At 50.3% G+C, this 27,513-nt stretch overlaps 9 protein-coding genes across 9 annotated transcripts; 6 read left to right on the forward strand and 3 right to left on the reverse strand.

The window, feature by feature from the left end:
- Window positions 1-875: 875 nt before the first annotated feature.
- On the reverse strand, window positions 876-3,337 carry TrAFT101_010038 (uncharacterized protein). Its single transcript, XM_024908037.2, has one exon. It carries the CDS (start codon window positions 2,874-2,876, stop codon window positions 1,125-1,127), a length of 1,752 nt encoding a protein of 583 aa, XP_024761024.1. The 5' UTR covers window positions 2,877-3,337; the 3' UTR covers window positions 876-1,124.
- Window positions 3,338-3,787: 450 nt separating this feature from the next.
- On the forward strand, window positions 3,788-4,351 carry TrAFT101_010039 (uncharacterized protein). The gene is made up of 2 exons (XM_066128819.1): window positions 3,788-4,173; window positions 4,234-4,351. Exon 1 carries the CDS (start codon window positions 3,819-3,821, stop codon window positions 3,972-3,974), a length of 156 nt encoding a protein of 51 aa, XP_065984944.1. The 5' UTR covers window positions 3,788-3,818; the 3' UTR covers window positions 3,975-4,173; window positions 4,234-4,351.
- Window positions 4,352-6,126: 1,775 nt separating this feature from the next.
- Window positions 6,127-7,016, forward strand: TrAFT101_010040 (uncharacterized protein). Its single transcript, XM_024905174.2, has 3 exons — window positions 6,127-6,211; window positions 6,293-6,706; window positions 6,797-7,016. The coding sequence occupies exons 1-3, from the start codon at window positions 6,178-6,180 to the stop codon at window positions 6,868-6,870; spliced, it is 522 nt and encodes a 173-aa protein (XP_024761023.2). The 5' UTR covers window positions 6,127-6,177; the 3' UTR covers window positions 6,871-7,016.
- A 439-nt stretch (window positions 7,017-7,455) lies between these two features.
- TrAFT101_010041 (uncharacterized protein) lies at window positions 7,456-9,088 on the forward strand. The gene has a single exon (XM_024908036.2). The coding sequence runs from the start codon at window positions 7,536-7,538 to the stop codon at window positions 8,862-8,864; it is 1,329 nt and encodes a 442-aa protein (XP_024761022.2). The 5' UTR covers window positions 7,456-7,535; the 3' UTR covers window positions 8,865-9,088.
- Window positions 9,089-9,522: 434 nt separating this feature from the next.
- On the reverse strand, window positions 9,523-18,511 carry TrAFT101_010042 (uncharacterized protein). The gene is made up of 7 exons (XM_024903812.2): window positions 17,469-18,511; window positions 17,243-17,408; window positions 12,654-17,188; window positions 12,528-12,579; window positions 10,229-12,447; window positions 10,102-10,158; window positions 9,523-10,039 (listed from the first exon to the last, which is right to left on the reverse strand). Exons 1-7 carry the CDS (start codon window positions 18,181-18,183, stop codon window positions 9,942-9,944), a joined length of 7,842 nt encoding a protein of 2,613 aa, XP_024761021.1. The 5' UTR covers window positions 18,184-18,511; the 3' UTR covers window positions 9,523-9,941.
- A 1,871-nt stretch (window positions 18,512-20,382) lies between these two features.
- TrAFT101_010043 (uncharacterized protein) lies at window positions 20,383-21,676 on the forward strand. The gene is made up of 3 exons (XM_024910593.2): window positions 20,383-20,642; window positions 20,712-20,762; window positions 20,883-21,676. The coding sequence occupies exons 1-3, from the start codon at window positions 20,575-20,577 to the stop codon at window positions 21,469-21,471; spliced, it is 708 nt and encodes a 235-aa protein (XP_024761020.1). The 5' UTR covers window positions 20,383-20,574; the 3' UTR covers window positions 21,472-21,676.
- A 591-nt stretch (window positions 21,677-22,267) lies between these two features.
- TrAFT101_010044 (uncharacterized protein) lies at window positions 22,268-23,424 on the forward strand (the record flags this gene model as incomplete). Its single annotated transcript, XM_024906657.2, has 3 exons — window positions 22,268-22,628; window positions 22,704-23,048; window positions 23,105-23,424. 3 exons carry the CDS (start codon window positions 22,268-22,270, stop codon window positions 23,422-23,424), a joined length of 1,026 nt encoding a protein of 341 aa, XP_024761019.2.
- Window positions 23,425-23,494: 70 nt separating this feature from the next.
- On the reverse strand, window positions 23,495-25,824 carry TrAFT101_010045 (uncharacterized protein). The gene has a single exon (XM_024908035.2). The coding sequence runs from the start codon at window positions 25,735-25,737 to the stop codon at window positions 23,761-23,763; it is 1,977 nt and encodes a 658-aa protein (XP_024761018.1). The 5' UTR covers window positions 25,738-25,824; the 3' UTR covers window positions 23,495-23,760.
- Window positions 25,825-26,085: 261 nt separating this feature from the next.
- On the forward strand, window positions 26,086-27,510 carry TrAFT101_010046 (uncharacterized protein). The gene has a single exon (XM_024908034.2). It carries the CDS (start codon window positions 26,137-26,139, stop codon window positions 27,379-27,381), a length of 1,245 nt encoding a protein of 414 aa, XP_024761017.1. The 5' UTR covers window positions 26,086-26,136; the 3' UTR covers window positions 27,382-27,510.
- Window positions 27,511-27,513: the final 3 nt, after the last annotated feature.

Raw genomic sequence — 27,513 nt, forward strand, 5'->3', positions numbered from 1 at the left:
GTTTATCGCAATAGGCATGTGATTATTGTATACTTTTATGTGCCTGTCGTACATCGAGATTATGATGTCTTGCAATGTGCTTACAGGTTAGGTGGTATTACGTGAGGAAGTTTACAAGTATGTATGCACCAGGATGGACTGGATGTCGATCATATGCGATGGCAATCATATATTTGGATTTATCGTGTTTCGTTTAATAATATTTACTATTAATACATTGTTTAAATACTATTTACTGTTCATTCATTGGCCAGTACTAATCCTCTTTCTCCTTTCTCTTTCTTTCTATTAGTTGGATGTTCACCATAGCAGTGATAGTCAATAGTGACAGCGGGGTAGAGACTAGAAGTGAACAGCAATTGGACTATTCAACACCTGAAGTCGTACTCTAGGATACCCGCAGGCGAATTTATGAAAGGCAGTGGTCACAAAATGAACATACACATACACATTGAATAATGCAATTCAATTATGACAAACTATGGGGCGGATACTTGCCGTGCTGTGGTGCAATTGGAGAGTTATCTGCCGGCCTTTTTGCAAACTCCCGATTCTTTCGATATCCGCTTCACTGGGGAATGATGCCACATGCCTTAGGAACCAATATAATCTAACTCGTTTCACAATCAACTAGTCATCTAATTTATAATGAAAACAATCCTTTTTCAATAGCCGGTAGTAAAGAATCATTTGCCGGTCATAACGAACAAAGATCTATTTGTTTAGTTTTGCACCTTCTGTGTGGAGTTAGTTGATTGCTCTCCTCAAAGCCCCTCAACTAATCCAGCTGAAAATTTCAACTAAAAGCCACTCTTTTGTAGTGGATAGCTTCACGATAGTGGATTTAAGCGTGGAAACAATGAGGTTTTTTAATGCATCATCTTAATTAATCTTCTAACTTCGCTTCAACTGACAAACTAAACTACAAAATATGAAATCCATCGCATCCATCACATTAGAGGGATATGATATCTCATTTAGTGGTGTGGTGTGGTGTTATCCTATCCTTTGTCCTTCATATTTCCCAAAATGAAAAAAACCTCTCAGTACAAATCAAATAGTTGTGTGTGTGTGTGAGTGAGCTAAGAGTTTTTTTTTCTGGGATGGGGAATGTATAGTTTGGTTTAGTACAGGTCCTTGTGCTCAGCCTTGATCATATCGGCACCCTTCTCGCCAACCATGTAGACAGAGTTCTGGATACGGCAGTCAGGAATGACAGGCATGATGGAGGCATCAATGACTCGCAGGTTCTTGACACCGTGGACCTTGAGGGCCGGGTCGACGACACCCTGCTCAATGTTCTTGGACAGACGAGCACTGCCACAAGGGTGGAAGGCGGTCTGGCATCGGTCGAGGACGACGCGGCGCATCTCCTCGTCGTTGTCGAGGGGCATGTCCCAGGGGTACTCGTCGACAACGAGGTCCTTGAAGCCCTCGCCCTTGGTCAGGAGGTCGTAGCTGAAGCGGATACCCTCGCGCATGGCGATGATGTCGAGCTCGCTCTCGAAGAAGTTGAGGTTGATGGCGGGCTGGTCCAGGTAGCTGCCGCTGGTGAGGGTCACCTCACCAGGCTTGGAGATGGGGCGCACCAGGTCGACGACGACGGTGGTGTGGGCGCCAACCTTGGGCACGGGATAATGCCACTGGAAAGCGCTGCCAAAGATGGACACGAAGTCGAGCTCGAAGTGGGGTTGGCCATCAGGGCAGAGAGGGTCCTTGCCACCGTTATCTTTGACGGCCTTGCTGTAGATGGGATCCTTGGCGAGGTACTTGTCGATACGGGGGAAGCCAACCATCTCGAGGAAGCCAGAGCCGACGGGGCCCGAGTGGTCCTTGGCGTAGGCGGCGTGGGCCTGCGCGTTCAGCTCGTTCTTGCGCAGGATGGTGTTGTCCATGCCGAACTCGTCCTTGACGCGCAGGACGAAGGGCACGGCGGGGTGGTCAATCAGGTTCTGGCCGACGTGGCGGGAGTCGACGATGCACTCAATGTTGTGCTTGGCCAGCTCGCGGGCAGGGCCGATGCCGCTGAGCATGAGCAGCTTGGGGGACTCGTAGACACCCTGGGAGAGGATGACCTCGCGGTCGGCGTAGAAGCTGAGCTCCTGGCCATTGCCCAGGACGACGGTGACACCGCTGCAGGTGCGGGAGGCGTAGTCGATGATGAGCTTCTTGGACTGGGCCTCGGTAAGGACGGTGATGTTGGGCTTGTCCTTGAGGAACAGGAAGCTACCGTTGCGGCGGCCCTTGTAGATGGTGTCGGCGCAGTGGTACAGACCAATCATCTCACCATCGTAGATGTTCTCAGTGAGGGGCTCGCCCATGGAGACCCAAGCCTTGGTCAGGGCATCGCGGAAAGGAGCCATTTCAGGGAGGAGCTCCGCGTGGGAGACGTTGATGGGGCCGCCGGTACCAATCTTAGCGAGAGAGGGGTCGTAGAGGCCCTCGTCATCGTGATAGGTGACAGACTTTCGAAGATAGGGAACGAGGGGGTCCCAGGTCCACTCCTCGCCACCGTACTCAGCCCACATGTCAAAGGTAGGCTTGCATCCGGGGATCCAAGTGAAGTAGTTGAGCGAGGAGCTACCGCCGAGGATCTTGCCACGGGTGTTGGGCTTCTCGATACGCTCGTAGTCGTCCCGCTTGACCACGGTGGTCTTGTAGGCCCAGTCATGCTTGCTGCCTCGAAGGTTCATGGCGTTGGAGGGGGTCATGACCTCGTTGAGTTGCTCGGGGTTGGCAACGCCAGCCTCGACAATGAGGATGCGGACATTGGGGTTCTCAGCGAGACGGCCGGCAACAGTGTTACCGGCAGTGCCTCCACCGACGACGATGAAATCGAAGCGGTCACCAGCGTTGATGGGAACAGTGACAGGCATGATGAAGGGTGGCTTGAGCTTTTGAATAAGTTGAGAAGCTTATTGTTTGGCTAGATTTGAAGCGGAGGAGTGAATTGCGTAGTCACTGTCTTGTGGCTTATATATTTTGATATTGATGGGATGTTGTTATGATTGATTGTTGATGTTGGTTCAACTGAAAAGATGAATTGTTGTATTGTTTGTGTGAGTGATGCTGATTGTTGTGATGATGATGTTGATGATAATTTCGACTTCAAGGCCGTCCATCGTCTCCTTCTTATATCTTTCTCGAGGCCATTATTTGGACCAGGCCCATCTCGGCTACTCGGTGTAGTACCAGAAATTGCCTCCGTGCACACCCATAGCCGAACCTCGACAATCGTCATCATTCCCAGCTTTACGCGAGCTATCGAGGTTCCAGCTCGCAACCCTGCATGAAGCTCCAAGCTTGCCGTGCCCGATCGCCCAGCAAATGAAACTTCAAAGACGAGAAGACGCCGAGCATAGCAAGCTTCGAACGAGGCTAGACCGACGAGCTCCACAGCAAGGCTGAGCGCCCGTTTCTCGGCATCAAGCCACAGGTGAAAAGCCGCAGTGGAGCCCAGCCTCAGCCGGCCGGTGGGGAATGCTCCGACAGCCACCCGCGGACATTGGCCAGTTTACGTCATCTTCAGCTTGCCATTGGCTCCCTGATCCCTGCCCAGCCTGGCGGTGGTTCGGCGTGCGTGTCGGCGGAGCCCATCCGGAGATTCCTCGAGCCCAATCACAGGCCGCGGCTGTCATTGCGCTGCGGCTGCCATTGGCTCGGCGTTAGTCCTGGCTCAACGGCGCTGCCGCCTCTGCCTGGGACTAGAGCATTGCCGAATTCCGAGTCCAGAAGCAGTTAATTCCCTCGCCTGCGTTCAAACGCGGACCCTGGCCTGGCCTTGCCTCAGCTCGCCAAACGCAAGATTGATTGATACCATGGAGGAGATGCCGGGCGTTGCGATGGAGCTGTCAGGATCCCGCATGACAGATGCACGCATCTTGATAGGACGAGGCCGGGCCTGCAAGGATCTTGGCACTATGGACTTTAGGCAATTGAGGCCAGCATTAGCTGCAAAGCTGGTGAAACTCTGATACTGCATGTGATGAAGGCGAATATACCACTTCAGTATAGTCAGGATAGTTGATCATTGGGCATCAAGACAGTAAAAACGTTGCCACTCGCTTAATGCCACGGTTTTTGGTTTGAATTGGCGTGGCTGAGAGTCTGTTTGAGCCGCATAGGCCCTGTGTGGACGGCCTCGGATGGAACTCGGAGTCGGACATCGGGCTGGTAAGCTTTGCCTGCGTCATTCGAAAATTTGATATCCAAGACTAACACGTACAGGCGCAGAGTATGGGTGTATAGAGTACAGCGTAATAGCATAAAGTATGCTAGATTAAGCATGTAGATTTGAATGAAGACGAATGCCGAGAAACTACGAGGTAAAGGGGTGGAAAAGAGGAACCTGTAACAAGTATATCAATCCAGCCTTTCCCAGACACATTGCCACATCAACTCATCCTCCATCCTCATCTTTTCTTACTTGTTTCTTATTACAAGACTCTTTTTTCACACAAACACCATCCTCCAATTCATCATGTCTTCATCATTTTTCACCACTGCTGAGGGTATGCCATTGCCACCCACCCCCCATTGATTCCCCCTTTACCCATCCAACCAAACTCCTTTTCTTTCATCTGACGGCAGAGGGAAAAATCATTCAACTTACATAATGACTACATTCAGGTTGCCCAATCCCCAATCCCGCCACCAGCGTTCAAGCACGCAATGGCTCGGGCGGTGGCCTTGTGCTGCTCCAGGACTCCCACCTGGTTGAGACGCTGGCCCACTTTAACCGTGAACGAATTCCTGAACGGTATGGAATAAACTTGCACACAGGTCTTCTAACTCACTTTGTCACGTTCAGAGTATCACTAACATGATGATTTCTGCTCTCTTGCTAGTGTTGTTCACGCCAAAGCCGCTGGGTAAGCCGATCCACCCGCACAAACGCACAATGTATAATCTCTCAAGTAAATTAACAAATGTGGTTAATAGTGCATATGGTGAATTCGAATGTACACACGACTGCACAGACATCACTTCTGCCAGCTTCCTCAACACTGTCGGCAAGAAGTCCGATGTGCTCCTCCGTATCTCCACTGTCGGCCCTGAGCGTGGCTCTGCCGACACTGTTCGAGATGTCCACGGCTGGGGCATGAAGATCTACACGGACGAAGGCAACCAGGACTTTGTCTGCAACAACATTGTGAGCTCTTTATGCTATGAATTACCCCTCCACTCCGCTCGCTGTCATTTGTTGCAGGGGTGGTAGTGGTTTTGTGTGTGAGACCTTTGCTAACGGTTGAGCCTTAGCCTGTCTTCTTCGTTAGGGACCCCATCAAGTTCCCTTCGCTTAACCGCTCTCACAAGCGCAATCCTCAAACTAACTTGGCCGACTCGGACATGGTACGTGGCAAGATATCATTAGTTCCACAGTGATACGAAGACGAGAAACCAACGCTAACATGTATATCTTTTCTTGCTTAGTTCTGGGAGTAAGTCCCCATTTTGAAAAAAAAAAAAAAAAAGAGGAGAAAATTTGAACTGCATGTCTAACATGATGGGTGTTACAGCTTCCACCTGGGTAACCCGGAAGGTATCCACGCGCTTATGCACCTCTTCAACGACCGAGGCACCCCAGCCTCGCTGCGTCACATCAACGCGTACAGCGGCCACACGTACAAGTTCACCAAAGAGGTAAAGACCTTCTTTTCCCCCGCCCTCTTAACATACAACTTGTTTCATGCAAGGGGGGTGTGTGTGTATGTGTTCATCTAAAACTAATGATTTCAAATACAACAGGACGGCAGCTTCAAGTACATCAAGCTCCACCTCAAGGCCCAGGAGGGCGTCAAGAACTTCGACGCCCAAACTGCCACCAGGATTTCGGGCGAAAACCCTGACTTCCACACCCAGGACCTCTTTGAGGCTATTGAGCAGGGCAACTACCCCAAGTGGGATGTCTTTGTCCAGGTTATGGATCCCAAGGAGGCGGAGACGTACAAGTGGAACATTTTCGACATGACCAAGGTTTGGCCTCACAAGGACTATCCTCTGCGCCAGATTGGTCGGTTGACCATGAACCGCAACGTAAGTTGTTTTGTTTCCCCTCTCTCTATACTCTATTCGTGATGGAGAGAGCTATTTTTTTTTTGTTGTTGTTCTAACCGAAGCAAATAGCCCCAAAACTACTTTACCGATATCGAGCAGGCTGCCTTCTCGCCATCCACTATGGTGCCCGGCATTGCCCCTTCTGCTGATCCCAGTATGTAATCACCATCTTCCTTATGTCCGCCGATTTAAAACCATTGAAAATACGCTTTACTAATTCGAAATCGCAAAATAGTCCTGCAAGCTCGCATGTTCGCTTACCCCGACGCTGCCCGATACCGTCTCGGAGTCAACTACCAGCAACTGCCGACCAACCGCGCCAAGGTCCCCGTCTACGCCCCCTTCCAGCGTGATGGTTACATGAACTTCTCAGACAACTACGGTGCGGACCCCAACTATGTCAACGCCTCGCTCAAGCCCACGGCTCTCAAGAACAATGGCAAGATCAGCACCACCATCACAGAGCACGAGAAGTGGGCCGGTGAGGTGAGCAGCTTCACCAGCCAGATGGCCCCTGAGGACTACGAGCAGGCTACTGCCCTGTGGAACGTCCTCGGACAGCAGCCCGGCCACCAGGACAGATTCATTGACAACCTTTCTGGCCATCTGTCTGGTGCTAAGAATGCTTCTATCCGAAGCCGAGTCTATGGTGAGTCTTATTATTATTTCCTACCCTGCACTATTTGATAACAAAGTCTCCTGTCCTTTTTTGAATTTTCTGCTAATACATTGTCGATAGAGTACTTCTCATACGTCGACAAGGATCTTGGCGCTCGTCTCGCCAAGGTTACCGAAGCCAAGGTTGCTGCGTAAAGGGCCAATGGCTCATGATGGGCGCTGAGATTGAGACTCATGGGGATCTCTGTTTTATATACATATCAAACCAGGTACCTAGCATACATGTTAGTACACAACGCCACAATTTGATGGCAAAGAAAGATCCCCTTGAAAGAATGATGGTAGCATTACAAAAAATAAATAAAATAAATTGTATAAAAAGCAACTGCACAATTCACTTTGATTTGCTCCATGCTCACGACGTGTCCAGCAGATTTAATCAATCAATCAATCCCCTATTTGCTCATGCACATACATGCCTAACAAGAAATCAGATAAGAGATCAGATCCAGGGTAAAAGATACGAGCCCCGCTGACCAAAATCCACCTCCCCATTGGCCGCCCGAATCTCGGAAACCCTTCGGATGCTTTAACTGGGTCCGCAGCCTCCGCCTTACGTCACTCTCATACTCTATTGTTCAATTTCATACTCGCCAGACAGCGAATAATCCCAGCTCAAGCTATCCGGCAGGTCCACTATCGCCCATTTGCCGTGCAGTTCAACCCACCAGAGCTCCCTTAGTTGAGCTACTTCATAAGCAAATCCCTGCTCATCCTCTCTCTCGCTCTTTTTTATTTTTTTTTTTATTTATATCTTCACATCATCTTCTCATTCTCGCTTCTGCCCTGAGCGCCGAGGTATGGACGTGACAGCCAGCCGCATCACAGCAAGAGCCCTTCAACTCCAATTGCACAGCCAGAGACTTGCGCGACTCAGTCACGGCCGGAACTGTCTCTGTGTCGTCCCGCCTCAGCTCCGGCTTCACTCAAGACCCCGCTCCTCACTATCACGACATTCATCATCTTCATCTCATAACTACGCCCTCAGCGGCAGACCTTGTTCATCAATCAGCTCTTCTGGCAGTGGTGCAGCCTCATCAATCTCACCAATCTCATCATCCAAGCCCAGTTTCCCCAGTCCCAGTCCCAGCCGCAGCTTCAGCTCCAGCTCCAGCTCCCATCTCAACGCCAAAACACAATCTTCCAAATCTCTCAAAAAAAATTCCACCACCACCGCCACCATGAGTCAAAACCAAGCCGTCCAAGCATCCCTCACCAAATCCGCAACCTTCCTCGTCCTCACCATTAACTCGTCCTCCCCCTCCGCCCTCAAGACCATCCGCTCCGTCCTCGCCTCCGTCAGCGACCTCGCCAAAAACGTCGTCCTGCGCGACCTCAACTCGCAGTTCTCGTGCGCCGTCGGCATCGGCTCCGACGCCTGGGACGCCCTCACCGCGGGCACCGGCCTCGGCCGCCCCGCCGAGCTGCACCCCTTCCGCCAGATCAGCGGCGCCAAGCACACCGCCGTGTCCACGCCGGGCGACCTGCTGTTCCACATCCGCGCCGACCGCCGCGACATCTGCTTCGAGTTTGAGCGCCAGCTGCTGGCCAAGCTGGGCGACGCCGCCGCCGTCGTCGACGACACGCAGGGCTTCCGCTACTTCGACGCCCGCGACCTGCTTGGCTTCGTCGACGGCACCGCCAACCCGGTCGGCCCCGCCGTGCCGGACGCCGTGCTCATCGCCGGCGAGGACGCCGCGTGTGCCGACGGCAGCTACGTCGTCGTGCAAAAGTACGTCCACGACGTCAAGGCCTGGGGCGGCCTCTCGACCGAGGCCCAGGAGGCCATCATCGGCCGCACCAAGCTGGACAACATGGAGCTCGACGACCAGCCCGACGGCCACCAGCAGGCGCACAAGACGCTCGCCACCATCGAGGACGACGACGGCAACGAGTACAGCATCCTGCGCGACAACATGCCCTTTGGCTCGCCCGGCTCCGGCGTCTTCGGCACCTACTTTATCGGCTATTCGCGCCGTCTGTGGGTGATTGAGAAGATGCTGGAGCGCATGTTTGTCGGCCATCCTCCCGGCAAGCACGACCGCATCCTGGACTTCTCCACGGCCTTGACGGGGACTACATTCTATGTTCCACCGCCTTCGGTCCTAGAAAGCCTTGGTTCAGACTAATATTATTTCACGTATCTAGATTTATATTTTTTTTTCTTTTTCTTTTCTTTTCTTTTCTTTCTTTCTTTTCTTTTTTTTTTTTTTACCAACGATACACTACAGTTATAGTTACTACATTGGAAAATCGGCATGAGGCATTGATTGCTTAGGTAGTCACCAAGAGTTACATACTTAGGTAGCCATATAGCTAAACTTACATACAACTCCCTTATTAGACGACACGCACTGTTTCTTCTAGAAAACAAGCAAATCATCCAAAGCATGTGAAAATGACGTTGCGCCACTCCTATCAATCAATCTCGGCATCCAACCCCCGAAGCCCCTATCCTCCACTCACCCCCTCGCAGTCGGGCCACCCTCGGCATCTTTCGGAGTCCCATTCTTGGCTCCGAAATCCACACTTGCGGCCTTCTCCTGCCAAGAGAGCCGTTTGACAGGGGGCCAATCTTTCGTTAATTAGATCGATCTGTCTCTTTTTACTTTCCCTGTCTCTCTTCTAAATAAAGAGCTTCGGTTTAAGCTTAAATTAATGACTGCCCCTCAGCCTTACCATGGCCGCATGGCTTGCAGCATCACGCGTGCCCATGTGGGTATCCTGTCAACGTCACCTCATACCACGTAGAAGAAAACGGAGGCAACAACACAGTAACAAATGAGGGCGAAAAAAAAAACATGGTTAATCTTTCTGTATAAACATTGCTTCGTACTGATCTATTCATCCATTGCCGCAGATAATGGTCCCTTCTCCTTTAACCCCAAGTTCATAATTCGTGATAGCCACTGTTCATAGTGAGCTGCAAGTTCCTCTGCGCCTTTCACTCCGACGCTATGCGCAAATCCACCATTTTTGTTCTTACATGCTTGCATTCTCATTCGTGTTCATTTGTTCGTTTTAATCGGCAGTGCTTGATAGTAAGATAGATAGGGTAACAGGGGGGAAAACAAGCAGAAATAAAAGTAAAAACGTCTAGTGATTATCAGACCAAACTCCCAAACTCCAGACCTTATTGCTTCTTTGAACCCATCCTCGTTATGTTCGTCATAGGCCTGCCTACAAGGAGGCAGTATGCATCTTCATCATGTCGCAAGGGCCTCGTCTGGCTCTCCAATCTGCTGTATTCCCAGGTCTGGCTGGCAATCCAAAGGATCTGATGACATGTAAGACCCCTCCCAGTCTAAAAAGTGACAGACACTCATATTAGTCAACGTCTCATGGCTTGGCGCTGCGTAGTCTTACCAGAGTTGTCATCTTCCACTTCATCAACAATAATTGTTCGTACAGCATTCGCAATTTCTAATACCAAGTATTAGTGTATGTGCCCATTTGGTCAGTTGAAAATCAAGTCAAACAAGAATATGCATACCACGCTGGAGGTTGTTGAATTCGATACTTCTTTCATCATCCACCCCTGGCTCATCCGAAAAGAAGGGGGTGCATTTGGCCGCTACCTGCACCATCATGGAAGCAGTATCGCGTCCGATGTGAGCCCGTTGTTTAATGTGCGTATCTCGTAGATAAAATACGCACGCCATGCCCAGTCTCCGGATAACTTCTTTCGAGATCTCCCTTCGCTCAAGCATTGCGATATCGTCTTCGTCCACATCATCTGCGTTGGGCATGCGGTCAAAGAGCTCAGTATCTAGAAAGCGCTCAGTGTCGTATTTTATCCCACAGTCTCCATATGCGAGTAGATGAGGTACCCAGTCTGGCAGTGTCTCGAGGCTGCACGTTTCGATGGTTCGTACTATGTCGCCATGCGGTCTCTTCAGATTGAGTGACGCGCTAAAGAATTCCAAGAAGGCTACGGGTTCACTGTTCTGTAAGCTCTGGGCCTGCGCAGCGATAAAGCGTATGATGCTTCGACTGTGAGCAGCTGACTGTGTAGATTCCAAATACTGGGCGGCGGCTCGTAGGAACGGGTCCATTGGTTGCATCGTCGAGTCCGCCTCTAGTTTTTTCCGTAGACTATTCAAGATTCTCAGATCCATTTGAGACGCGAGCGTTGTTAAGCGGCCTAGTATGCTATGGGTGATGGGGCGGGCTTGATCAATCGCGAGTAGCTTTTCGATAAAAAAGCTGGCTAGTTGACGCTCTGGATGGCTGTGTATCAACTGAACCTCGTCTGCCGTCCAAGGAAACGGTGCCTCATCGCAGTTTAGCCGCTCCTCTGGTGTATCGACGATATACTGTGCGCCCAGCATGGGCTCAAGCTGCGATATAAAATAGTCGATGAGCGCCAAGATCGCCGCATACGACGGAGGCCGTGGAACTCTCCGAAAGATGTTGTTCAACATTCTCGCATAATTTAACGGCAACTCCATCATTGTGTCGGCCGCAATGATGCGTAGCAGCTTAAGCAGGTAATCATTCGCCAACAGATGGGCTACCTCTCGCGGACCCATTCTCGCAAAATCGAGCAACAAACCAAAGACCTCATCCCAAGAACGAAGATGGAAATGAAAGTGTCGCCAGAGATGGTCAAAGAGAAGTACTGCCTCTTCCAAGACGGAGGGTCTTGGAGATGGCGAACTACGAGAAGCTGGAGAATCGACAGCAATGTCGCTTCTGTCGTCCTGGATAATGTTGGGGCTCAGCGGATCGTACACATTCGGTGTTTCGATGGCTATCTTCTCCATCGCGAGAATCAGCGTTTTCCACGAAAAAGTGCGGACAGCGGCGTCTGGATGACGTTGGACCAGCATCCTGAAAGCCGCATGGCGCCTACTAAAATACTCGAAAAACGCAATCGCGCAGTCTCCGCATTCAACAACAGCCCTTCGGATCATTTCTGAGAAGGATTTGAAGTTTGGCGTATCCTCGATTCGCGTAACTAGTTGATCCAAGTGACTTATAGCCACCTCCATTGCCAGATCTTTCAAGCCGTGAGGTAAATCATAGATTGGGTCTAGAGATTGCTGCTGTCCTGGACTGAGCGACGAATTGTTTCCGAATAATCTTGCCTGAGCGAAGCAACTCTCCACAAATGTGATGTAGTTAGGATCAAACAAGCAGTGCCGTTTGAGGATGACTGTGTTCTCACGGAGGATGTGTTCTTTCAGGTGTGGGGGAATTTCAACCTGCACGGGGGCGACGGCCCCCGTGGTGGATGATGTTGCTTGCTGCTGCTCTGCAGCGAGGGCAGAGGCGCGCTGATAGAAAAGCATATATCCGCTATAATTTTTAGTATACCCTGTTCCGTTGGTATCATGTATTGACTGTTGGCTAAGGCCGCCGAATGTATGGTTCGCCATATTGCGCGGATCCCATAGTGATACGTTATCGTCATTGAACTCAAACCAACGAGGCTGGTCATCTGTTGATGTGCGTTCTCGGATGAAGGAATAGTAATGACCCGATTCTGCCGTGCCGGAGTGCACTAGAATGCCCACTAGCTCGAATATATCCTCTTGTGTCGTGCCAGTTGCTGGGTTGCTGAGGTAGTCGATTGTGTATGGCCGCATGTCGATCGTACGAGGAAACGAAAAGTAATCATTGATCTTGCTTCGTTGCAACGTACGAAGGCTAAAGTCGAATCGTTTCAGATGGAAAATTAGATTGTCTGGTACATCTTTGAGACAAGCCCTGCAAAATTAGGAAGGAAGAAGGAAAGCATTCGTTAGCATAATTATCAACCACGGACGCGCTGATTTCTCTTGAATTACCTTTTTACAGCGTCAACATGCCGGTCGCAGGACGAGCATTTATACTTGTTATCTAGAAATCACGTTTTTTCATAAGCCAAGGCACAGGTTTAGGAGATATCGCTGTATGAATTCATTTTTACTTACCGCCTTCCATGATTTCTCCCCCAACATAAGCTTCAAGGCTCTCCTGAAGCGTTCGTTTCCCGTTGATATCGCATTGTATCGCGGAAAATGGCTCGAACCGTTCCGATACGTGTGTACATTCCCTTGATTTGATTTGTTGGACAAGCTGCCCGCCGTAGATTCCCCTAAGCTTCCTCTTTTGGTCGTCTGTCAACAACTGAGCTTCCAACCGGTCGAATAACAAGTTGTAAAACTCATCCACATCCATTTGGCTGTTGATGTCGATATAGGTGTCTTCGTATGTCCTTATGCTTCCAACGAATTGTTCAGGATCTACAAATCGGCAAGGACTTTCTTGCATGTAGGCAAGGAGCTTTTGTGCGTGGAACAATAACTGTTGGGAACCAGCGTTATTTGGTATGTCCAAACTGAGAATGAATCGCCGAAATTGAGTATTCATGAATAGCTGAGTGAGTAGCGCGTTTAGATAACATGTATTTGAAAGGTTTCGCAAGCCAACATAGCCACAGGGTTTAATGGCCTTCTCGCGATTAAACTGGTAGGGTAGATCGTATATATAATGGCCATCTTCTTCGCCCGAAAAGTAAGGAACGAGAGAGTTAAGGGACCTAAATAACGGGCCGAGTATGACTTGATTGTTTTCTGCCAGTCTCAGAATGACTTCGTACAGCTTCTGTCGAGTATTTGCGTTCAGCAATACTTTTTGCATGGGGTGCCCCAATTGAGTTCGTTGCTTGGGGAAAAGATGTCTCCAAAGTAATTTCTGCACAATGTCATCGGGCAAGCTTGGGGAAGCTGGCAGCGTTTCGTCAACTTGCAGACAGCTGAGCAAAATGGATAATAGATCGTTTGCCAAAACATCTTGAGTCTCTGGCTGATCGAGCGACTCAGTTGAATTGTGGCTGAGCAGCAGCCCACAAACTTGCGCAGCAAAGGCGGGCGTATCCACTTCAGGAGACATAATTTGGGAAGCCCTGTATAATAGGTATGTAAGACCGCCAAAAAACTCATGGCATTGGCTAGGAATACTGATTGCTTCGGAAAGGAAGCTTGTAATAGTAGACCAAGCATATTTCGTCAGAGGATAGGACGATACGGCAATGCTTCTTTCCGATGGGACGGTTAGAGAGTCTTGCATGTAGCCCCCTTCTGTCTCCACTGCCTCCTTTATCATTTCCACAACATGCTTCCTTACTGTCGAGCGTGGATCGAGAAGTATTAGCTTCTTGAGAAGGTTTGTGAAAGAGGGAAGAGTTGCAATTTCTTCCATGAAAGCGTTGTGAAAGAGACACAGCCGCAATATAGCAGCAATCGCACGGTCGATCAAAGACTCGGAGCCCTCTTGCATTGCTCCTGATGCGTAGGATAAAATGTCGACAAGACGACTTGGAGACGGGTATGTAGCTCCGTCGTTGACTGGCTGCGCCGATAGGAGCCAAGTGTTTTGTAAGAGCCGAACAAAGGTTGCCATTAAGGCTTCCATAAGCTCAATTTGCAACGAGGGGGTGATTTGATCCAGAAAACTCTCATTCGATATGGCCAGTACAATCAAAGAGTAGGACTTTCTCAGAGCCTCCTCGTATGAGCTTCGGGAGAATCTTAAGGCTTTTATTCCCTCTTCATCGCTTGACTCTATCAAGCGAATTGATTCAATGTATTCAGTCAACGCACGAATGACATAGAGTGATTTGTAAGGCTGTCTGGGTGGGAAAATATCCGTGTGCGTGGCCGTCGGGCTCTCAAAAAGGTCGATGATACCGCCGTCAGTAGGCAACTGGATGAGAAGGCTATATATTTCTTTGGAGATTGCATCTTCCATGCCTAAACACGTCCAGAGCTCTTGGAAGCGAGACAGTATTTGAATCTCAATGGGAGATGAGCCTGGCTTGACTCGGACTATATTTATAGGGTCGTTTTCTTCACGTCTCACCAGGATTAGGCCTTCGTTGACATCCAAGCTGTCCAGAGATCTGCAAATTTCCTCTTCGGTAGGCAGAAACTGCCGACCTTGATAAAATACGCGATAGCAATCGAAACCCGTCTCGAGCTTCAGACTGGATAATAGAGAGGCTGCCGTGTTGAGCTTTCCGATATGCAGCGGCTTCATTTCCGTATGCAGTCCATCGTCAAAAGACTGATATTGGAGCATCGTAAGGTCTCCTTGGACTTCCTTTGGATCTTGTTTGGCGAACGGCCGGAAATCGGGAGCACACAGAGCGGGTTTTGTATAGTGAGTCTCTACAAAGAGCTTTAAAAGCCTCAGAGTTCGGGTGAAGATGCGCTCTTGCTCTTGGATTTCATCCTCGCTTGCCACAATGACCATTGGTTCATCCTCGCCACTTGACGTCCCGTCACTGGACGCTTTGATCTTCCTGGCGGCATCTTTCAATTGGCCCAAGCAGCGATCGACAAAGGACGAGTGAACTTGGCGGGCTCGATTGAAGGGATACGTTGAAATCGCCTTGCTGTCTAGATAAACGTCAACGGCCAAGGTTTTGATACCAATGCTGACACTCTCAGCATCATCGGCATACAGGATAATTCGCCAAAGCTGTTCCAAGCCGCTCTGAATCAGATAATTCTGGTCATCAAGAGCACAATCAACAGCATTGTCGTTCACCGCGGAAGAGAGCTGTGCGTTGACGCAATTGAGCATTCCCCTGCAAAAGCAGGAGGTAGGAAGATTAGGTAAGTACTGGGAATAGCACAATTGCAGAAACGGATTTTCGGCTGCTGTCTTACGGTCGAAGGCCATGAAGATACCCCAACCACAATTCCTGTCCTCCTCTCCAAGACAAGCCGTACCAACCAAGAGATTCCAAAGTTTCTTTCCCAAATCTCCAGATATTGCATCTGGTCGATGACGAATAACTTTTGCAATGAAGTCTCTTCTCGGTCGGTTCAAGGTTCCGGAGAGAACCATAGGCATGCCGGCAGCTCTGCCTGCATGGATAGCATACTCCAGCTCTTCGACAAGTAATCTTGCGAAATCAAACTGCTCAATGAGCACATTCAGCTCGCCTGCCACATTTCCCTTCAGAGCGAACTGTAAACAACATAGACTGCCTAGTGTAGTGGGAGATTTTGCCGCCACGTCTTCAACACAGTCGGAATATAGCTTTTGACGGTCCTGATCGTCAATGCCAAATGCCACTAAATTGTCCAATCTTGCCATGACTTCGGAGTGTACTTCTGGATAGAGCGACTGCGAAGCCGGTGTGCATATTGACGCCTCCCTCAGTAGTCTTAAGCAGAGCTCATATGGAAGGAGTCCAAGAGATATCTGCTCTTTTTGGCATCGAAGTACCAGTTCTTTGAGTACACAGCCCCAGAGAAATATTATCGACTGATTGAAGTCTTGGATCGGAAGTGTTCGGAACTTCTCACAAAGAGACAACAGTGCAGTGCGATCAAGTAGATTGGTGACTGAGCTGGTTAGCTCGGTGAGAGCTCTTGCAACGCGGGGATCTTGACTCTCTGTGCTTCCCTGCCACAAACGATCGGTGTGCGCTGCGTTGTACATTTTGGTCACCACTAGGAATCCAATGATATTGGTGCTTCCGGACATGAGTTCAGGGTGACAATTTGGGCCGATGAGATAATCCACTAGGTTTATCCGGAGCAAATAGCGGCTTTGGTGATTGAGGAAAGGGTCTAGGGGGACTTGGGGGGCTTGGGGGTCTATGAAGCGGTCTCCGAGCCTTCTCCAACTGTCGACGAGTTCATTACTCATGACTTCAATGGCCATTACTCGCAGCTGCATTTGAGTGGAACGAATCAATCTTGCAAGCATGTCCGTTCTCCACTCCCACGCAATGGCGTGGACAGTTTGCGATGTCGAAAGATTTTCTCTCTCAGATGTAACGAGATCTGGGTATTCTGCTTGATGGTCTTCGAGCAGCCTGATGGTATCCTCGTGGCCGCATGGCAGACAGATCCTAAGCATCTCGCCAAGAGCTTCTATTAATGAAGCAGCCTTATCCTTAGTCAAATAGCCCACGTGCCTGTCAATGACTACACCCAGGAGCGAGGAGAGTGATTTCCAGAGGTCATAGAACTTTCTTAGTTGTTCCTGTGAGTCCAAGCCCACAACATCAGCGGGTTTCTGCAGACAGGAAACCAATACTTGCGCTATAGGCGCAAGGATATCAGCCAATCTTGGGACTATTGATACGACCTCGGTAAGCGCCGTCGCTAAGCGGCCGAGAGATTCAATATTGCCTCCAGGAAAGGTTTGCAGCTGGTATATAAAGTATGAGGCAGGATCTACTCGGCCCCAAGAGTTAGGAGGGAAGTCGGAGAAGTCGCCGTCTCTAAGATGTTCATGGTATTGTTTCAGCCTATGAAGCTGATAAAGATATCCGGGAGCAAACAACAGAGGGCCATCGGGGTGAGGCTGAATGTTAGCTTGCCATTCTTGGATGGACTGATAGTCGAGCATAACGAGCTGCGCTGTGAGAGCCAGGTACGAGTGATAGAAATTGAGCACAGCTACCCGGATGGCTTGCACCCCTGGCAAAGTTGAAAGACAATGTCTGGAGCGATTGTTAGCTAAGATTGAAAACTCCAAAGTATAATTTATGACATACTGTCTGCTTATCGTAGCGTCGATAACGTTGGGTAAAGATAGCCAGAAAGGTTTATTCTGTCGAAGAGAACTAAGAACAACTTGCGAGTTGTTTTGATTGGCAAACGAGAGAAACCTGTCTAACCAATCTCGAACTTGCTCAAAGACGCTTGGGTCTAGAGATGACTCTGAATACAAGGATAATTAGCACCCTGTTGTTACAACTTTCATGAGTGCTAGATACTAACGAGATGATACGTAATCCCGGAGGCGATTCGATGTTTCTAGTAATGTATTCTGCGTATTATGGTAGGGAAATTCCATTGTGGGATCTGTGATGGAACTGTCAAGGAGGGCTTGGTCAAATACGAGTTCAACCTCTTCTGCTATGCTATCGTCTTCTTGTATGGCGATGACTTCAACAGGCGGGCTTGGAGAAGCCACAGGCGAGGCGTGCGCATTTCCTAGACCTCCACCGGAATTTAGAGCCAGGTCAAGATCGGCTTCTTCTTCGATGCTCTTCTGGACCTGGTCCTCCTCAGGAGTCTGGATTCGGACTTTGGACGGAGAGAAGCACTGCGGGGCGGAGGGGGAAGCTGTAGAGTCGCTGTATGGCGCATTTCTTAGATTGATGGTCACTCGGCTGGATGTGGGAGGTTCGGGAGAGAAGGCCGGCGAATTCACACGCTGAGGCGGCGTTCGAGGTTGCTCGGGGTCCTGGTCGACCTTCATCTTATCGTCCAAGGCGGCGACGCTGGTGTTGACAGTAGAGAACGGGCTCGAGCCGGAGTCTGAGCGGTGCACGCCTGTTTCGACAGAGGCTGAAGGCGAGCCCGAGGCGGATGTGCGCCGGCGCTTGCGAGACGAAACGTCACTGTCGTCAAAGGGATTCGGCCGGGTCGAGCTCGGCTCAGGAGAGGTCTTGGGCTCCAGGGCATCGAGGATCTCTGGGACGGGCGCCATCTGGCCGGTGCGGATGAGCGTGGCAGCACGAAGCGTGGAGGTCCAAAGACGTCACGGCGACGCGAGGGCCGTCTGGGCGGCAGCTATAGAGAATTAACATGTGTGGTTGCGAAGGCTGCCGTGCGCAGAGTGAAGGCAGTCGTGCAGTGACAAGGCCGAGGGCAACTGCAGCTATGCGCAGCGGACAAGGGGAGCAGAAGCCGGACAGCCAGGCCGATGCACATGAATCGCCGGAAAAAAAGTGGTTTCGACTCGCGATGAAGTCAGGATTCGGAGAAGCAGCATTGGAGGGACGCGGGTGCTTGTGTGGAACTAGGGCGAGGGGTAGCTATAACTAGGCCCCAGGGTAGTAGCGGGCAGCTGTGGTGGGGTGTTGCCTTACCTCTGTTAGCGCAGTACCTGCGGCGGCAAAGCTGGATCGGGCGCCTCCGGCAAAGCCAGTGCCCGATCAGTATGGCAGATTAATGAAGTATTGCAGGTTGGCAAGTAGCACCACTTTGGCTGTCTGGAGGTGGTGGCCGATGGGAATCTTGGCTGGACCTTTTCGTTTTTCGTTTCTTAATCGAAGGAAAAACAAAGAGGGCGTTATCGATATGGCGGGATGCTGCTATCGATGACTTCTGGTCGACTGTTTGCTTTCGATGCTGTAGAGAGCTGGGCTAACTGGCTGCAATGTCGTGATTACTAGCTGGCTAAGTGAATATCTAAGTGTATTAGTAGTATTAGTAGGCACATGTGCGTTGATCTTGTACAAGCAGACTAGGTGTTGACTAGTATGTGCCTCTTCTGGATAGAGGTATGACGGAGAAGGCCAGGCAGAATAGAGAGCAGAACAAATGCAAGGCTCTAAGCCCCCCCTGGCTGTTTGCCTGGGTCTCGACTTGGGCGCGGACGTGGACTTGGGATCAGGCTTGAGAAACCCAAGTGACAAGCATGCACATGTCGCAAACGCCTTGCAAATTAACTGCAACTCCAGCGAGAATGTTGCGTTGCGTTGCGCTGCGTTGATGGGCTTGCCTGCTATTAGCTTCCGGAATAGTGGGAGTACCGGTATCAATGACAATGTGTAATAGTGCGTGGAGCGGGGAGAGGGCGATGCGTAGTGGGGGATGGTTAGGCACGACGGCAACAGGGGTGCAGCGGGCCGCAAGAGGCGACAGTGACAGCTGCAGTCCAGATGTCAGGCCGGGATAGGGCCAAAGGAATGGCGATGCGATGCGGCTGATGCTGCTGTTGCTGCGTGGTCAGGGCTGTCGAGGCGACATCAGCTGCGTGCGCAGTTCCTTCGTGAGCGTCTGGATATTGCCAAATGCCCGGCTGAGGCAGATCGCCGTCTCCCTGAATAGAGATGGATGTGAATTGATGTTATTCTGCTTTGGAAAGTCGAGTAGGCGGGCGGAGTTTATAACCACGGGTGGATTTCCTTTGCTGGAGAATCTGGACATAACGCAGCCGTGACTTGCGCTCCGCTGCGGGTAAGGAGGAACTGAGATATACCTGCCCGGTGTCGTCGCGATTGTTCACTGAATCTTAGGAGCACCATTGAACGTACACCGAGATGTACTCGATGGGTATGTGCCCTTTGGCTTAATAATACTAGTAGACAGGAGTCACACGCTGCCTGTGCCTTGGTATCTACGGTGTCGTCCATGCCTCCCACTAGCAGCGGTCAATAGAAAATGAACAAATGTTGCCAAGTAGTATTAGGTACTAATCGCCTTGAAAGCTTCTTTTTTGCGGTTGACTGCCGAAGGTTTACGCCCACCTATAAATTCAAGCTAAGCTTAACTATATACATGGCGATTTCGACGGATAGGTACTCAAGCATGGCGGCGCTGAATGTGGCACATGCTTTACAAAGTATTTCAGGGCATATTGAATCTCGGCCAAAATACGATGCCGCGCATCTCCGGCTAACTGGCGCCATAGGAGTCGAAGTTCCAACGTAGGAATCAGAGACTTTACTTGTATCAAACTGCACAACTCAAGAACTGCTGCACATATGACCCAATTTACTATTAAAATAGAAATATCAGGTCCATTATTTTTCGAGATAAATTCTATATTCAACATCGCATCCCTACGGGCATTATTTCCGCGGCTCGCAATATTTCCGCAGCGGGCCTACCGGTTTTGGGAAGGCTGCTTAGCGTTCTCATTGCCGCGGACAGAAACTTTTTCCTTTGGTTGGCTTGAGATTTGCGGGGCGGCGCCCCAAGAGCAAGAGGCTGTTCATATCAGAGTCAAAGAAAGCGAAGTCGCTCCGTATCCAGTGCTTGCTATTTCATTTTTATCCCTGCACGGGCGGCAGTCGTCCTTCTCGACAGGTTTCTCTAATACTGGGGCTATCTACTCCGTATCCGTGTATCAATCTGCGATACACCGTCAGCCATGACAACACCCGCAGCAAAAAAACGGCTTGTCCACCACCTTGACACGCCCTTCTCTACGTCTTCATGGTATGTTGCTTTTGAATCGAACACGGCGTCCCCTATCGATCATGAGTTTGAACTAATGAATTTTGATAGGCCTGAGATATCCATTGATAACCAGGATTCTATCTTGGAACTCCTCTGCAGGTATGTTCCCCTAAGTAGCTTTTTCATTATAAAGCAAGTGGAGTGGCAAGCTGCAATGCTCGCGATGACCCTCTCAACCGTCTCAACGAAAGCAAGTTTGCTAACAGAAGGGCACCAAAGTCTTCTGAGCCCCATCGGACAACATCGGAGGACTCACGTCAGGCCATCTAAAGGAAAGCGGGCCGCTAAAAGGGAAAAGAAGATGGCAATGAATTCAAAAGGGGTGGCGGAGTCAGTCAAATTACCAACACCACGCAGCTTGGAACTCAGTGGAAGCGTAGACATTGGCTTCAACTCCATCACTCAAAACCTCGGATCCCTGTCAAAGTCATCTGAAGAGGCAGGCCCTTCTCCTAAAGATTATTCTATGGTTTTCGTCGCTAGAGGAAGCCAGTCACCAGCATTCAACCACCATTTCCCGCAAATGGTGGCAGCTGCGTCTCGAAACTTGCCGGACAAAGACAAGATACGGCTCGTGGGGTTCTCAAAACCATGCTCTGAGAGGATAGGTAGCACCCTCGGTATTCCCAGAGTTTCGTCGATTGCCATCTCTCGGCATGCTCCGGGAGCTGACGCGCTCTTGGCCGTTGTCGAGAACCTTGTGGCGCCGGTCGATTCGCCTTGGCTTAAAGAAGCGCCCAGCGCTGAGTACAAGGCAACCCAAATAAGCTCTGTGGAAACAGCTATTGGAGCGAAGCGCGTGAAATAATACGGGCGAAAATGTTTTCTACGCGAGCCTATGCACGGCTTGCTTTGGTATTAGCGAGGTTGGTATTGTCCAGACGAGCGGCACTGATATAGAGATTTAGAGACTAGCTTTGTGTATATAATTTTATAGTTGGCAATGCTGATTAATGGTTATTGTAATATATCTTTAGATGGGCTGGCATGGATCAATTTAAACCCATTCTGAACGAATTACTCAAGTGCCTACCTAGTTGCTTGGATATGCATGAATGTCTCTACCAACCCGTGTGCTATACCGTATCTACAGGCTGCGGGTCACCCAGCCCTTTTGGAAACCGTCAATCTCCAACCTGGTGTTCATCAATATTACCTGTTTTAATATGCTGTCTATCATGTTTTGCGGCCCCCAGCTAGGCATCTTGACTTGCATTGGCGACCGTCGCGTCTGGCGTATTCTATAAAGTGACTCTGCAGGGTTGCTGCATATGCCTGCGATGGGCACTTGACGCAGGTGTTCAAGGCACATTCATTCTCCTTATGCTCCTGTGCACAGAGAAAATGCCCGTGCACAGAAACACTTGCTGTCAGTTGCCAGATTCACTTCTCCACACTCACACAAGCAGCGGTTGTCCTACCTTCCGCGCCGCTGCCCGTCACTTACTTCCGTCTCTTTTCTCTCTTCTTTTTCACCTTTTCAACACCATTCACATTTCCGTTTTGCTTGTTCGCAGTGCTGCAAATGCGGCGGCAGTGGGTTTTGACCCTTGGTTTACCCATCATTTCATCGTTTCACCGTTTTGAACTGTTTCTTCGGCACAATGAGTGCGTGTGGATATAACGATCCCGAGATGATGAAGGCTGCCATTGAGCTTGCCCAGAGCTTTTCAAGATCAAAAGGAAACGGGAAGAAGAAATCTGGAGGTGGTAGCTTGGGAGGCGGAAAGGAACATTATGAACCTCACCAGCCAAGACAACAGAGTCGATACAGCCAAGTCGCTGCACCACCGCGCCAGACTTTCTCGCCCTCTGTCCCATCCTCTCGCCTTTCGGCCCCGCCTCCAAGCAGGCGAACTTATGGTGCGTCTGGAGACTTTGCAACTAGGAGAGCTGCAAGTCGCCCCGTTATCGGTAACCTAGGCAAGGATTTTCTTACTTCAGGTTCAAAGGCTGAACCACCAAGTGAGTTGGCACCTTTAAGCAGCTGTGGGAGACTGTTCAGCATGTGTAAACATGGAAAAGCTGACTTTCCTTTAGAGGGCGAGAAGGCTTCTACAATATCTGCCCCAGTCCCTGGCCAAGAATCTCAAAAGGGCCTTCCAGCCGACAAGGACAGCATTGAAGGGACAACAAAGCCCGAACCTTTCTCAACTCCACCACGATCCTCTGGCAATAGCCAGTCTGGGAACATACTTGATGCTTTCTACGCAATACTGGATGACAAGCCAAGTATTGGCCAAGAGATCGACACCCTGGCCAACATGTTATCCAAGGCAATGGATCTAAACGCCCCAGGAACGCCCACCCTGGATACTCCACCTATCAAAGAAACCGTCAAACCTAGTAGCCGTCAATGTGCCTGTCAGGAGCTAGATGGACAAGGTAAAACTTTAGCACATATACACCTTTAGTAGAGTTAATGAGCTAATATGCGCTAGGGAAACATGAAAAGACGTGCCCTCGGCATATGACACAAGAGAAGAACGCCGAGAAAGTTGACGAAGGATATGATAATGGTGAGGTGAAAGAAAGCGACGACAAAGTTAACGATACCAAAACTGCTCCCAAAAGCGCGGATGTTGACATTGAGCCAAGCAGTGGGCCTGGTTACTCGCATTCACGCAAACTCTCTCCTGTCGCCCCAGTCTTTGTGCCAAGACTTCATCAAGATCCGGTACAGGCTATGGATACAAATGGAGAGAATGACCTCTCTATCAAAAAGTCAACAAAAGGGCTGTCGGCTTCGATGTGGGCATAAGGACGCCTATAGAAGCTTTTACTCCTTACTGCTCCGGCTATTTTGTGGCATATGGCGTGAGGAAGCTTATACCGGACGTCAATTTTCTATGGATAAATTTATCTATCATCATTTTGGAACGGCATGATACGCGAATTGAGCTACTATAGGTATTAGTGATAGTTCTTTGTAGGCGATTTGCCTAGTTGAGCTCAGAGGTGGGCATAATAATTCCAACGGTCTATTGTCTCGACATTTATTGCCGCTGTGGTGCAGTCATGTAGATTATTTACCCAGTTGCTCCATCTAAATCAACGCTTTTCTCTAATCCCTCCACTATATATTGAATCAACATTATCAGGGCAAAGTCTTTACCAGCAGCTTCGCCCCTTCTCTAACCTTGGGCGAAAAGTGCTTTTTCAAAAGCTCGCCCTCCCACACCGTCGCAGCAAACGGATTGCTGCCCTCGACCGTGTCACTGAGGGCGTTGTGTTTTCCATCACCCTTGCGCTCCTCTGTATTCCACAAGCTGGCAATCTTCTTGCCATGTGTGTGTGCCACGTCGTTGAGCAGGGCCAGCGTAGCCTGGCAGGACTTGTCGGGCAGCTGTAGAGCAGCCGTCATGAGCTGCTTGCTGAAGGCGGCGAGCTTCAGGGGCGGCACGGAGCGGATGTTCCAGGCGGGCAGTAGGATGGCGGTCAAAGAGCGGAGGAGCAGGACTGTAGTGGTCTGGACGTTGATCTTGGAGGTGGTTGATGTGTTGCGGGCGATCTTGGTGAGTTCGAGATCGGGGTGGACTGAGAGGTCGAGGAGGGAGGTGAAGAGGTGGGCTGTGAAGAAGGTAAGGTCGAGATGGAGGTTGTTGCGAGAGTTGTGGGCGTCTTGGCCCTCAAGGAGGGCAAAGGCAGTGACAGTGCAGAGGAGGGCCTCGCGCGTCAGGTTTCGCATGGAGACGCTGTCGTCGTCCTCGTTGTGGGTAGCCAGGTCGGCATCAGCGTCATCGTCGCTGTGGCGGATTAAGTCCTTGAGCGCCTCGAGCAGGTCGCCGAAGAAATCCTGGTTGATCAGATGGGCGTATTTGGCCAGACCCTCGAGGACGGCTCCCATGAGATGAGGGGCGCGCATCTTCAAGATGCGGAAGTAGGTCGCGAATACGAGCTTCAGAGTCTCGGACTGCATCTTGTCTCGCTCCTCGTGGTCGACCATGGCGTCCGCAGCAGCCATATCCTTCTCCAGAGATTTTTGCTCCTTCTTAGCCTTTCGCTCTCTCTTGGAGCGGTATTCCCACTTCTTCTTCTTGACTGTAGTTCGCTCCACTGCGTCTTGTGAAGCTTTGCCGGCAAACTCAGAGAGCAGGCGAAGGCTGAGGAATAGGTTGACTACGCTCTCATCCACTTCGTACTCCCGAGCCTTCATCATTTTCGACAATAATGAGACAGCCTCCATGGTTGGCTTGCCGTCTTCATCTTCGCGAAACAATGTCTCCAGCGCCTTAAGGCACTTGACTGAGTTGCCGTCAATCTTCTTTCTGCTCAGCTTATTCACCAAGATCCTCAATAGATCAGAACGGAAATTGAAGTGCGGCACCGCAGCTATCAGGGTGCAAGCGCATGTGATGGCGATGCCAGCAACACTTTGTCCTCCTTTCACGGGGTTTGTTTCCAGCTTGGCGCATCGGGCTAGCTCCTTCACGTAGTTTTGATAACCAAGCACCAAGGCCTGTTCAAACTTGCGCAGCGTGCGCACATCCTTAGACACCTTCTCCGCTGGGTCGTCTTCATTTGCAGGCCTGATACGGTATCCAGGGATGATATCTTTGTAGACCGACATCTGCGTCATGAGAGCCAGCATCTGAATAGCAGGGATTGGCGACTCGCCAATGGCGGCAATGGTCTTCAGCGAACCAACATGTTCCTCAGGGTTCTCATTGAGAGACGTGGCTAGCTTTGCCAGCTCTTCCTGCGCCTCCCGGATCTGCTGAGCCTCAGACACGGTGGGTGCCTCTTCTTGCACCTCTTCCTCCACCTCTGACTCAATATCGTCCTCGCGGCCCTCGAGCCATTCTGTGTCGCTTTCAACAGATACCAGATCCTCCTCCTTCTCGAGCTCGCGGAGGATCTCTAATCGGCCGTCGGCTGTCTTAATTGGCAGCTTGGTGCTCTCTTTGTCGGATTTCTTGCTCTTGCGACGGCGAGATGCGTAGTCGTCTTCAAGGTCCCAGTTTGACGCCTGCTTGAAGAAGTCTTTCTGAGCTTTCCTGGATGCCGTGGCTTGCGCCTCGTCATCCGAGGAATCGTGAGCCAGTTTTCTCCTCTTGGTGCCGTTGATCGCCATTGTCGCTTTATTCTCCTCAAATAATTGTCGGGAAATCGACCAAGGCGAGGTGAAAAGGTCGAATATGAAATTGTTCCACGATACGGACGCGGCTTGGCTTGCGGTAGACGATAAGAGAATCCTCAAAACTTTTTTCAAGCCAAATTTTGTTAATACGAACGCCCCAGACGTAAGTATACAAATGCCTGACCCACATATTTTAAAGCCATACCCAATGAAACAATGTAGATGAGTTGCTTATCTAATCTTTATCTTATCAGAGTGCCGTGGACGCAGTAAAAAAAATCCAAGTACCCGCTAAAATTTTCTAACAACTGGTTCTGCCAATGCGACCCTCCGTCTTTGATTTTACAACCCGCCATTCTCCCAACCAAAACTCGCGAGCAAAGCGCAGTTACGATGGGGTTCTCAAAGCCACCTGTCCAGGCGCTCAAAATTGCCAACAAGCAGAAGCGCAAAGAGCTGTTTGTCGCCCACAAGAGAGCATCCGGTAAAGAACGCCACGAAGAGCGACACCGTCGTAGAAAAGAAGAGAGCCGGAACCCAGAGCTCAAAGCGGCCCGTCTTGCCAAAAATGTCCCGCGCACCTTGGAGCATAAGCGAGTTTGGGATGACGTGGACGATGACAGCCTCGGAGCCGTGGTGGATCTTGAGCAATTGAAGAGGAGACGCATGGAGCAGGCCGAGGCTGAGGAGCGAGCGGCGATCGAGGCGGCAGAGAAGATGGAGGAGGACGACGATGATGATAACGACAGTATGCTGGATTCGGACGAAGAGGAAGACGAGGAGGCGCGAGAGGCTAGACTAGAGAGGCAGCGAGAGAAGCGAGCCCAGAGAAATCCCAGCATTGCTCCATCAACAACAAGCACGAACCTCGACCTCACGCCGACGTCGCTAGCTCTCAAGTTCCCCTCACTCTTCAGCGACGAGCCTCCTCCTGAGCCCAAGATCCTCGTCACCACCTCTCTGAACTCTACCCTTCACGAAGAGGCGCATATCCTCACCACCCTCTTCCCCAACAGCAACTATGTTCCGCGATCATCCCACCGCTATGGACACAAATATTCTCTCCGCGAAATCTGCAAATTCTCCACCGAAAAAGGCTACACTGCCGTTATTCTCATGAAGGAGGACCAGAAGAAGCCTACGGGCCTTTCTGTCGTCCATCTCCCCAAGGGACCAACATTTCACTTCACAATCTCAAACTGGATCGAAGGCAAGAAGCTTCCCGGCCATGGCAACCCTACAAACCACTACCCCGAGCTGCTCTTGAACAACTTCAAGACGCCGCTGGGTCTTCTTACGGCAAAGCTCTTCCAGACAATGTTCCCTCCCCGGCCAGAGTTTGAGGGTCGACAAGTCACCGCACTACACAACCAGCGAGATTACATCTTTGTAAGACGTTTCAGATATGTCTTCCGTGATAAGCGTGCGACAGAGAAGAGCGTCACCGATGCTGAGGGCAATGCGCTCAAGGGTGTTGAAGGTATCCGAGCGGGATTGCAGGAGCTGGGTCCGCGGTTTACGTTGAAGCTGAGACGTGTTGACAAGGGAGTTGGACGAGCAGGAAGCGAAGGCGATGATGCCATTCAATGGGAGTGGAAATCCAAGATGGAGAAGGATCGGAAGCGTTTCAACCTGTAGACTCACTTTTATCAATGAAGCGGCGTTATTTGTTTTTATGTTTTATCATATTACGGTTGTCTATATACGAAGATACGTACAAGGGTTGTCTAGTTCATAGAGATTCTTCTAATAACATATCCTTTGCCCGTA

Source organism: Trichoderma asperellum, chromosome 6, assembly GCF_020647865.1.
Source record: "Trichoderma asperellum chromosome 6, complete sequence".
NCBI classification, from domain to species: Eukaryota; Fungi; Ascomycota; class Sordariomycetes; order Hypocreales; family Hypocreaceae; genus Trichoderma; species Trichoderma asperellum.